The sequence below is a fragment of the Raphanus sativus genome, chromosome 9 (assembly GCF_000801105.2).
Source record: "Raphanus sativus cultivar WK10039 chromosome 9, ASM80110v3, whole genome shotgun sequence".
Lineage (NCBI taxonomy): Eukaryota > Viridiplantae > Streptophyta > Magnoliopsida > Brassicales > Brassicaceae > Raphanus > Raphanus sativus.
The window spans coordinates 5,480,475-5,492,908 of NC_079519.1; the positions used below are offsets into that span (position 1 = coordinate 5,480,475).

General features: G+C 35.5%; 2 protein-coding genes across 2 annotated transcripts; both read left to right on the plus strand.

Annotated features, from left to right (window-relative positions):
* Positions 1-32: 32 nt before the first annotated feature.
* On the plus strand, positions 33-3,504 carry LOC130499993 (uncharacterized). Its single transcript, XM_056994671.1, has 3 exons — positions 33-2,673; positions 2,770-3,301; positions 3,384-3,504. Exons 1-3 carry the CDS (start codon positions 1,347-1,349, stop codon positions 3,502-3,504), a joined length of 1,980 nt encoding a protein of 659 aa, XP_056850651.1. The 5' UTR covers positions 33-1,346.
* Positions 3,505-4,441: 937 nt separating this feature from the next.
* On the plus strand, positions 4,442-7,208 carry LOC130499994 (uncharacterized). The gene is made up of 6 exons (XM_056994672.1): positions 4,442-5,241; positions 5,746-5,976; positions 6,050-6,179; positions 6,258-6,554; positions 6,637-6,858; positions 6,921-7,208. Coding segments are annotated over exons 1-6 (1,170 nt in total). The 5' UTR covers positions 4,442-5,239.
* Positions 7,209-12,434: the final 5,226 nt, after the last annotated feature.

Here is a 12,434-nt window from a genome sequence, read left to right on the forward strand (position 1 = left end):
GTCACCACCAGGGACCCCCACTACAAGAAAACACGCTGAATTCCGACGGAGGTTCCGACGGACCAAAATGTCGTCGGACAAATTTGACGATTTTCCGACCAATTTCCGACGAAAGCCAAAAATATGAGGTCGTCGGAATTTCGTCGGTATATTCCGACGGAATTCTGACGAACCAGGGTTCGTCGGTATATACCGACGACTATCCGACGATATTCCGATCAACAAATATATCCGTTGCGGTCGTCGGTATTCCGTCGGAATATACCGACGGAATTCTGACGAACTGTTGTTCGTCGGTATATACCGACGACTATCCGACGATATTTCGATCAACAAATATAACCGTTGCGGTCGTCGGTATTCCGTCAGAAAATACCGACGAATTTCTGACGGACTATGTGACCGTTGCCGACAAATCCATATGACCGTTTTATAGCCGTTTGAAATTTGTAAATACCGACGGAATTCCGACGCACTACTTTATGTCCGTCGGAATTCCGTCAGAAAGTCGTCGGAAAGCCGTAACCAATTTCCTATAAATTCAACCCCTCCTCATTTCAACTCTTCACTCCTCATTCTCTCTTCATTCTCTTTGATCATAACAATTCCGTAAAAATCATGTCTTCAGGAGGTTATTATCGTTCATGGATGGATAAACCTCATTTGGATCCCAACACCAAATTGCTTACGGAAGAATACGTTCAAGGGATTAAAGAATTCATGAGGCTTGTTCAACAACAACCAGATGCAAAAAATGGTATGTTAAGATGTCCCTGCTCTAGTTGCAATAATAATAAAGTTATAGAAGAATTTAATGTTTGGACTCATTTGTATATGAAAGGGTTTTCACGTAATTATAAAGTTTGGTATCTTCATGGGGAAACTGGTTATGAATATGGTAGTACTAGCGAACCTCAGCCTATTAGTGAATTTCAGCCGGATATTAGGTTAGAAGAATCTAGAACGGATATAGATTATGGTGTAGGTACTGAGCAGATGGTACATGATCATTATAGAGGGGAAGAACCAAATCCCGAATCTAGGAGATTTTTTGACATGTTGGATGCAGGAAAACAACCTTTGTATCAAAATTGTAGAGATGGTCATTCAGCCTTATCATCTGCAACTAGATTAATGGGTATTAAGACAGACTATAATTTGGCTGAAGAATGTATGGATGCGATTACTGATTTTGTCAAAGGCATTCTACCTGAGGATAATGTTGCACCGGGTTCATACTACGAAGTTCAGAAACTGGTTGCCGGTCTTCAACTACCGTACGAAGTGATAGATGTATGTATTGACAACTGCATGATCTACTGGAGAGCGGATGAGACACGGAATGAATGCAAATTTGTGGGAAACCTCGTTTCCAGGAGACGAGGGGAAGAGTTCCGATCCCGTTCAAAAGAATGTGGTATTTGCCATTGACGGAAAGATTGAAGAGGTTGTATCAGTGTGAGCGCACAGCAAAAGCAATGAGATGGCATGCAGAGCATTCCACAAATGGTGAGATTAGACATCCTTCAGATGCGAAGGCTTGGAAACATTTCCAGTCAATATATCAAGAATTTGCAGAAGAGAGAAGAAATGTTTATCTTGGATTATCTACTGATGGTTTCAGCCCATTTGGAAAGCATGGAAGACAGTATTCTCTTTGGCCAGTTATTGTGACACCGTACAACCTACCGCCGAGCTTGTGCATGCGACGAGAGTTTTTGTTCCTCTCAATTCTCGTCCCCGGGCCAGAGCATCCTAAAAGATCACTAGATGTGTTTCTTCAACCACTGATATATGAGTTGCAACAACTATGGGCGCATGGTTTTGAGACATACGATGTTTCGTGCAAAGAAAACTTTCATATGCGGGCAGTACTTATGTGGACAATAAGTGACTTTCCAGCATATGGTATGTTATCTGGATGGACAACACATGGGAGACTATCATGTCCATATTGTCAAGATGACACAGCTGCTTTCCAACTAAAGAACGGAAGGAAAACGTGTTGGTTTGACTGTCACAGGCGATTTCTACCACCTGATCATCCATACCGCAGGAGTAGGAATGCATTTACGAAGAACAAGCAGGTGTTTGATGGTCCACCTGTGGAAGTTAGTGGGGAAGATTTGTTGAAGCAGTTTAGGTATTTTGATGCAGAAAGGACGCCAGATGTAGGTGGACATGAAAACATTCGAGTCAGTGCGGTTGGAGAGCTACATAACTGGCACAAAAAGAGTATTTTCTGGGATCTGCCATATTGGGAAAGTCATCTATTGCGGCATAATTTAGATGTCATGCATATTGAGAAGAACTTCTTCGACAATCTGATGAACACAGTCTTTAACATCCAAGGTAAAACGAAGGATAACTTGAAGTCAAGGTTGGATTTAGTCGATATTTGTGATCGTCCTGAACTTCATGTGGATGAGAATGGTACGGCCCCTTTTCCCATTTATCGTCTGGATGGTGCTAGAAAAGAAGAGTTCTTTGATTGGATTACAGATAAAGTGAAATTTCCTGACGGATATGCATCAAATTTGGGGAATTGCGTTGATAGAAGCGAAGGAAAGTTTACTGGCTTGAAGAGTCATGATTGTCATGTAATTATGCAGCGCCTCCTTCCGTTTGCTTTTTCAGCATTATTGCCACGTAATGTTCATGAAGCAATTGCAGGTATCTTATATTTTTACAATTTAATTTATTTTTATATTTAACAATTATGCTTATATAAACTAATACTTATGAAAATTATGTCTTTTATCTATGTAGGGATAAGTGTTTTCTTCCGCGATTTATGCAGCAGAGTAGTGACTGAAGAGGGTATTAATAATTTGAAGACAAACGCACCAGTCAGCATGTGCAACCTCGAGAAGATATTTCCTCCATCATTCTTTGATGTTATGGAACATCTTGTTATTCATCTCGCAAGAGAATTGGAACTTGGTGGTCCTGTGCAGTACAGATGGATGTATATTTTTGAGCGTTATATGCATCATCTGAAGAAAATGGTCAAAAATTTAAGCCGGGTGGAAGGATCTATAGTGGCACAGGTGATCAATGAAGAAACTGCAATCTTTGCTGAAAATTATTTTCCACCAGAAGTGCATACAAAACATCGAAGACCTTCTCGGCACAATGACAGAGGAGAGAGAGCAACATATCATGTTACTGTCCCAAGCATGTTCAAGGAAATAGGACGACTTAGTGGAACATTCACGAAGCGGAGACTTACGGACACTGAGCACGCTCATTTGCAAACATATTTGCTCACCAACTGTGAAGATGTTCTACAATATGAGAGGTAAAAATATTTATTCATTTACATTGTTTTTTTTAATATTCAATAAATTTATTTCATATTGATATAATATTTTTGTATATAGTGTATATATGGCGGAGTTGCGTATGACTCACAGGCATGCAACAGAACTTGAGCTTCAACAACTTAGAGATAATGGATTTGCTGTGTGGCTTCGTAGTTATGTGAGTCATATAAACAAATGAGTAGTTTAATTTTAATATAAACAAATTAACTTTTCACTCATATATGTTTTAATTTATAGGTGAATGATGGTTTGGCCAGAGGTTTTGTGTTCGATGATTGGATACGCGAATTTGTGCAGGGACCAAACTATGTGGTCAAATCATATCCAAAATTCTGTACGCGAGGATATGCATTCACAAAGAAAGGTCATTCTAAGACAACATATGATGCTGGTGTTTCATCTTCTTCCGGTGACGATGTCTACTACGGCAACATAAAAGAAATATTAGAAATCCAATTTCCTGGAATGGTTGGATTGCGTTGTGTAGTATTCTATTGTGATTGGTATGACACCACCCCAGATAGAGGAGTGAAGATTGATGCGTTTGGTGTTATATCGGTTCATTCGCGGCGGAAACTTCAATATTATGATCCCTTCATTCTTGGTTCGCAAGCTGATCAGGTATGTCAATATATTCATAATTTTTTACCAATATCATTAATTAATGTTATATATTCTACTAATACTTGTAAAATTGATATGTATAGGTGTGCTACATCTGTTACCCTCGGGTGACGTACAGAGACGATCCATGGGTCACAGTAACGCAAATCAACCCAAGAGGACGATTGAATGGAAGTTCTGATGATGATGAACCATTGCAACCAGAGTCTACCAGCAACGCCCAGGCAGTTGAAGATTTGGCAGATGTTGAATTCGTTGAGAATTTTACTGAGTTTGGACTTGATGCTGTTGTACATTCGGAGCCAGAAGCTGAGGTTGGGGAGTTTGATGAAGATTCAGAAGATTCGGATTAGGTTTTTTTTTTTTTTTTTTTTCTCGGTCCGTCGGAATTCCGTCGGCATATACCGACGGATTACCGACGAACAAGGCCAGTTCGTCGGTAATCCGTCGGTATATACCGACGGAATTCCGACGACATAGGGTTTCATTGATGTTTGTATACTTCCTCGGTAATTCGTCGGTATATTCCGACGACATACCGACGAACTGGTCTAGTTCGTCGGTAATTCGTCGGAATATACCGACGGAATACCGAGGACATGTGTTTCAAAACAATTTCAAACATAAAAATCTATAAATTTTGATGCCAAAACTACGAAAATAACACATAATAAGTGCTTAGTATAGTATTAGATCGCAACCATTCAAATATAACAACTCATAAAATAAGTGTTTATGCATATCAATGTTTTTATAACATCTCATCTTAACACTCATATACTTATACAATCATATTCATCTAATCTTACTTCAAAAAATGTTATTGTGTAAAATTGTGTTATAAAAACATTTTTATTGTTAAATATTTATGCAAATACTATATATATTATCAAAGATTAGGATTTTACATTTAGAAACTTGTAATCAACCCCTAAACACTATGTCGTCGGAATTCCCTCGGTAAAGTTCGTCAGTATTCCGTCGGAATATACTGACGAACCCGTGTCCGTCGGAATTTTTGTTCACCCGGGAAAACCAAACCGCGTGAAAATTTTCGCGCACCGCCAATTGGTTTATATTTAATGATTCCGACGGAATACTGACGAACCCGTGTCCGTCGGAATCATCAAATATAATTACCCTTCTTCTTCCTTCTTCGTTATTTCCGCCTCTCTCTCTATCCTCTCCGCCGTTTCTCTCTCTTTCAAGGCGATTCCGGCGGTTTTCGAGCTCCCATCCCCGGCGATTCCTCTACCCACGCTCATATCTCTTCCCCCAAACCCGAAATCATGTAAGAATCATCCTAACCTTTGTTTATTTCAATTTTTTAGGGTTTTGGATGTTAGATCTCCGATTTGAGGTTGTTTGATTGAATGTTTTAGGATTGAATGGATTGTTTAGGATATATAAGTTAGGATTGTTGTTTGAATTGTTGTTTTAATTTTTTTTCTGGAATTATTTGGTGTTTTTGTTAAAATTCAAAACGTTTTACTATTTTTAAAACGTTTTTTGATTTTTAAAAACGTTTTTCAAGTTTACAGTTTAAACTATGTATTATTTAAAACGTTTTAATTTTTTTTATGATTTTTAGAAACGTTTTTTTGATTTTTAAAAACGTTTTTTGATTTTTAAAAACATTTTTGATTTTTAAAAACATTTTACGATTTTTAAAAATATTTAACAACCTTTTTCAATATTTATAAAAAAATTATATTTTTTATATTTTTATATATATATATAAATCATTTTTTATGTAAAAATCAATTTAATTAATTTGATGTATTAATTTTTTTAGGTCCGAGGAATCACCCCGCCCCGCAGCCCGTCGACGTAGTTCGGTGAGCTCTTCCCGTGCATCGGGATCGTCTCACGAACAAAACTCGTTTCCCGCATATATTCCCGCTCCACCTCCCGCTCCTGCTCAACAGAATCCGGGGGTCATGCCAGTTGAACTATTGGTTCAACAACCGGGTCGAGAGCATCTCCCGGTTCTCCATCCCACCCCACGACGAGGACATAGCACTTGGTTAGTATTTTTTTTATTTGTAGCATTATGTTTTTTTCCATTAATTAACTTGCTAACTTGTATTTTTTTAAAGGTTCACCAAGTCGAGTAATGGCATTAGCAGGAGCATCAACCAGATGATGTATTCCATGCTCCAAATTGGATATACGAAGTGGAGTGAGATCCCTCAAGACGACCAAGAGTTGTGGTTTCGTCAATTTGCGGTACTAACTCTTCATTTTTTAAAATTATTTACATTTTTTTTAATATATCTACTTATTAAAATTATGTGTGTTTTGTAGCAAGAGTTCAACTGGCACCCCGATCACACGGAAACAGTCCGTATTAGATTCAAAGCTAAGGCCATGGACTCTTATACAAAGCAGGTGAACGCGTGGAAGAAAGTTTGGCAGAAGAACAAGAGGCCACGGAACATCAACGGGAGGGTGTTCGAGCAGTTGATAGTTCATTGGCAGAAGGACGAAACTGCAGAGACGTCTTCTAGGAACTCTAAGAACCGGAAGAGCGATCGTGGCGGGAAAGGTATGTATGTGCACAACCTCGGGGCTTGCTCTATGTCTACTAAGGAAGATGAACTTGTAAGTTTTTTTTTTATTTATCTTTATGTTTATTTATATAAATATTTTTTATATTCCTTGGCTAATAATGGCGGTTTTTTAGATCGAAGCAAATGACGGTAATCCCGTTGATCGACTCCAACTCATTAAGGTGGCTCACACTAACAAGACGACGGGTCAAATTCAGGACCTCTTGATCAAAGATGTCGTTGATTTGGTGGAAACTGAAATAGCATCTCAATCTCAGCCTCTCTCTGATGACGGCGATTCAGTGGGAGCTTCAACCAACTTGTCCCGATTGCAAATAAATGAGATGGTTGAAAAGGTAATTTTTTTATCAATATATTCATTTTATAATGTAGTTTACTAACTTAAAATATTTTGTAGGCTGTTCCTAAAAGGAAAGGAGGCTTTTTAGTTGGATTGGCCCGCCGTGCTTCTTCGTATCCGGCATCTTCTTCGCAGGTTCCGTATGCCGATCCCATGATTCTCGAGGAGCTACATGACAAAGGTGAACGGATTGTGGCATTGGAGGAGCAGAACGCCACTATCCAAGCTGAGAATGCCACTATCCAAGCTGAGAATGCCACTATCCTTGCTGAGTTGGCATCCCAAAAGAAGACCAACGCCGAGATAATGGAGAAGCTAAACCGTTTATTTGCTTCGAGTTCTTAGTTTTTTCTGAATTTTAAAACTTTCTGAATGTTTTTTTTAATATTTCGGTTTGTATGAATTTAAATTCTATAATATTATTAGTTTTCAATTTCAGATTTATTTTAATTAAATTTATAAAATTGCAAAATTTAATTCTATAATAAAAAATATTTAAAAATGCAAAATATAATTATTTTTAAAAAATTTGGAAATACTGACGAACCATGTCCCTCGGAAAATACTGACGAATTGCGGTCCTCGGAAGGTTCGTCGGTATTTTCCGACGAACCCAGTTCGTCGGTATTTTCTGACAAACCAACGTTCGTCAGTATTTTCCGAGGGACTTGGTTCGTCAGTATTTCCAATTTTCCGATGACCACTGTTGTCGGAGCTGTTATCGGAATGTGGTCAGAAGTTCGTCAGAATAAAGTTTCTCGGTATTCGTCAGAAATTCGTCGGTGTGGCTGACGAAATTCCGACGAAGTTCGAAATTCCGACGAAATGATACCGACGGACAGTTTCGTCAGATATTCGTCAAAATATGTCTATTCCGACGATATTCTGACGAATTCGTCCGTCAGTATCCGCCTGCTTTCTTGTAGTGCCCATGCTCATCGCTATGTCTTGTTTCTTCGTTATGGGACCGATCTTTTCAAGTGATCACCTTCATATCGTACTAGAGGGAGTGGGCAGAGAGATATCTCTAGTTTCCCTCGTATTATTCTGATTCAATCAGACAAAGATATGAATTTTACACATAGCAATTTCTATACTATACTTGTTAATTACCGATCAAAACTAAGGCCGGGTAAAATAACCGAACCCAATCCAACCCCAAAAGTTTGTAGTTAACCAAAATCGAAGTTGGTAAAAAATCTGAATAGATCCAAATTTTTGTATTTGAAGAATCGGATCCGAATCTAACCTAAAATATTTAAGATACATGAAAATATTTGAATAAAATTTATATATTTAAATATATTAATTATTTTTAGAATTAATGTATAATATAATCGCAATATTATATACTTAAGTATATTAATTATTTTAGATCTAATACCTAAAATATTCAAAAATACTCTAAATTTTCAAAAAGACATGGAAATATTCAAAGATATCAAAACTAGATATCTCAAAATATTCAGAAAGTACTCAAAACAACAAATATACCTTAAATACTTATTGGCTTTTCGTCCACATATCCAAACCGAACAAAATTTTTATGTTAATTTTAGATATTTAGCATATATTATTCAAGTTTTTATGTTTTCTTTTTGATATGAAGTTTTAAAGGAATATTTGGATTTTTTTGAATTTGCTTACATAATTTAAATGGATATCCGAATCTGAATCAAGTCTGTATGAGTCTAAATACGAATCAAAATGTTTAAATATATGTATGAAATTTAAATCTTTAATCCCAAAAATTTTAAATTTATATAGATCTGAATCGAATCTGAACAAGCATCCGGATATCCATCTTAGACAAAACAAACCATGATTACATCGTAAATCTATGCTGAAATTATATTTGCTTATCACAAATACATATTATACAAAAAATTGCGACAGATACAAACAAATCATATCAGATGTACTTAGTATTCGATAATAAAACTTAACAAATGATTTTGAAAGTGGAAACAACTACCTATCATCATATTCCAACTTTAACACTAACCTACTTTTTTTTTTTTTTTTTTTGTTTAACCTGAGGGTATCCCAGGCCCAGAAGGCCCAGACTAATCCCCAAGGGGAAGGAATGCCCACGGATAGACGCCCCTCCCAGTTTTTCAAATGGGCCGAAAGCATGGCCCATATCCGTGTGGGTGACAAGAGCGTTGCAAGGTAGTTCCCTCCGGCGTGGATCGAACCCCTTACCTGGGTGCAGGCGGGGACCCGTCCTAACCATTGGGCTACAACGTCTTGTCAACACTAACCTACTTCGTATGAATATTATTGTATATATATTTGATGTATTCGAAATCTAACGTAAACAACTGTGAATAAAATACTTTTAGTCACATATATTATTCTTAGATATGTACGTAAATCTAAATATATATGAAGTAGAAGCAAAGAACTACCCGGAGAATGTGCAGCTCATGATGCTTGCATTATCCCATGGGGATTTAAAGTTTATAGTGACACAAATTACTCAAACACATCGGTTTTCGGGAAAGAGACTTCTATGAAGACCGAGATTTGGTCTAAGGACAATATACATCAGACTAGTATATAGCGTTATGCAATATTATACGATCCATTTTTAAATGTTGTAACGTGGGAAGAGAAAATGAGCTTAGTAATTAATACCAATTTTTTTATCTATCTTATTAAAACAGAAACATTATGTTGGACCTAACATTATTTTGTAAGTTTTTAAATTAAATACACTTTTATACTTTATAGTTAAACCTACATTAAATCACTAATGTTTCTTTCTTTATACTACTATCTATGTTTCCAAACAATATACTTATTTCTTTATACTACTATCAATGTTTCCAAACAATATATTTTTTATACTACTATTAATATTTCCAAACAATATTAATTAATCTTATTTATTTTATATCTATCATTTTCTCTTTAAAATTTTGTAGAAATGTCATAATTTCATAAATTGCAAAATAATGAACTTTAAAATTTGGATTATAAGATTACAAATTATGAAACTATTACAATTTAAATCCAATTAGATTACATATCGGTCATCCATCAGTTCAATCGGTTAGTCTCGGGTTTTACTGATTTTTTAATATGAATATTTTAGAAACCTAAATTAAATTGTCAGATCTCCGGATTAACCGGTATAATCACAATCGGGTTGAATTTAAACACACTGATTTAAATGCAAAAATATTTTAAATACACACTCTTTAAAAATTACCAAAATATTTGTTAAGTTATTAGTGAATTTTTTATCGTAAAATATTCCGCGCTTCCAAAGCGCGGGTCAAAATCATATACTTCTTATAATGGTTATCCACATATGTGAATATCCATAACAAAGACTAATGTAAATTTTATTAAGAAGATATATATCCTAAAATTTATTATTTCATATATATAAATTAGGAATCCTTATGAAACAATATTTTCAATATTTTCCTAGCTATAATGCCTCACATCAAGACTATACTAAAAGGGACTAATAAAGCATTCTTAGGCTGTCCACGTCATTTACTAAAATCAGCCAATCAGAAACAATTTTCTTGCCACATCATATCAAGAATTGACCCAGTTCATGCCCACGTCCTAAATTCTAAATTCCGACTTTAATCGTTCTTTTTGCCAGACACTCCGTCTTCTTCGTTTCTGATCACATTAAATCTCCGTTACAGCGTCGCTTTCTTCAACAATCAATTATGTTTCCTTTTAATCACTTCGTTTCGTTTCGCTTCCCTTTCTTTCTCCTCCTTTATAAACAGCTTCGTCTAAGCTTACTTCCAAAGAAACCCCAAACTCTCCTAAGCTGAAGTAATGGCGATAAAACCCAATCAACAATGGCCGGTTCCAAAGCTAAAGCGCATAAATCGTATCCTCCTCCAGGTTTGTAATAACGTTCTCCACTTTCTATTTTGTTTGAGTTCCTTGCAGTAGAAGAACAAACCTTTTAGTCTTCTGGCTCGACTCTAAATCTCTCTTTGCCTGGTGATCAAATTGATTACGTTACCAATCTCGGTATCTTCCACTGGGATGCCCATCCGAACTTCCACCTCAAACGCCTTTGCGTCCTCCTTACGAAGGCGCGTATCAGGTTACTTCTCCTTTCTGGATGCACCATAATTATTTTCCAAGATCATTGTATCGTTACCTGCTATATGTTAAGAGTTTTGAATCAATACTATTGATACTGATACATATATGGCGTTCTTAGTCTCAAAATGAACTCTCAAACTAATTGCGCATAACCATAAGAACATCATCTTCTTCTGCTAAACAGAGTCCTATCTTATATATTTTAGCTGTTCTATCTGAAACTTTCAGTGTATTCACTTGTGATGTACCAACTTATATTATGTTTTGTTACAGTGAAGTGACTCAGTTAACCAAATCGTTTTTGTTGTTGTGTGTGTCTTGATGATTCAGTCTCGCTGCTCTCTGTTGTTGCTGTCTGTTAGAGGAATGCCACTTAAGTTTAAGAGCTATCGGATCGAACCACTAATATCCAAAACGACGTTCAACTGCCTTAACTGTTTTTGTTTGTTTGTCAGATTAATTAAAGAGGAAATTCAGTGGAAGATAAGATCAAGAAGAACAAGACCAAGAACAGATTACTCCATCTATATTTATTTCTGTGAATACAAAGAACTGATCAAAAAGACAAGACATGGTCCTTCTCTACAATCTGTCAAAGCTATGGGGCTCTGAAACTGAAGGAAATGTAAGAATCATTAGACATCATCTAATCTATTAATTTAGGGATTATCTACTATTTAAAGTTCTCATTTAAATTTTGGACTCTTTTATAGTTGTTGCTAAAATATATCATGCCTCCTATACAATGCAACTTACCAACTTAAATTAAACCAAATCTTAACCAATATAGATTAGTTAAACCTAACCAGTAACACTTTTATAATATTTTTGGTTAATCTCTTAATATAATTAGATCATATAAAACTGAACCACTCTTAAATCAACGAGTTCCATATTATTCCAGACATAAGAAAAAAAATATCCGACTCATTTACAACGTAAGCATACAAAGACCATGTATACTTATGCTCATTGATCTTCCAAAAACCAAATAATTGTGGCATAGACCAACATAGGCTCATGTTCGTATCACTAACTTTACTTCCATATATTTACTCTTCGCCTACATCATATCACAACATACACAGTTATGCAAGAACATGATTTTTTTTGTTCAAACAACCAAATAATGATGGCATATGGTCAGTAGTTTTTTTAAATATGTTTTTTATATATTACATTTTACGAGACTATGTGTATAAGTTTTTTTTTTTGAAAAGGGCATAACTATGTGTATAAGTTAAAAGGTAAAAGGTGTGACAAGGCAAATTATTATACTAAAAATGAAAGAAGATTAAATACAAACTAATAACAAGTATAACACAAATTATAACACTATTAAATTCTATATATATTTAATAAAATATTATATATATATCTAATATGTATATATATATATAAATGTTACACAATATATATAATATTATATACACATATTATATATACCATATATTATTAATTGAAATTTGACAAATCAATTTC

What these genes read in the sequence shown, in the direction of transcription:
- LOC130499994 (XM_056994672.1), top strand. An exon ending in CTACTAAGGAAGATGAACTT is followed by an intron (nt 6,555 to 6,636) that starts GTAAGTTTTTTT and finishes GCGGTTTTTTAG; the next exon opens with ATCGAAGCAAATGACGGTAA. An exon ending in TAAATGAGATGGTTGAAAAG is followed by an intron (nt 6,859 to 6,920) that starts GTAATTTTTTTA and finishes AATATTTTGTAG; the next exon opens with GCTGTTCCTAAAAGGAAAGG.
- LOC130499993 (XM_056994671.1), top strand. Translation starts at nt 1,347, where the DNA reads ATGCAAATTTGTGGGAAACCTCGTTTCCAGGAGACGAGGGGAAGAGTT. An exon ending in TGTTCATGAAGCAATTGCAG is followed by an intron (nt 2,674 to 2,769) that starts GTATCTTATATT and finishes TTATCTATGTAG; the next exon opens with GGATAAGTGTTTTCTTCCGC. An exon ending in GATGTTCTACAATATGAGAG is followed by an intron (nt 3,302 to 3,383) that starts GTAAAAATATTT and finishes TTTTGTATATAG; the next exon opens with TGTATATATGGCGGAGTTGC.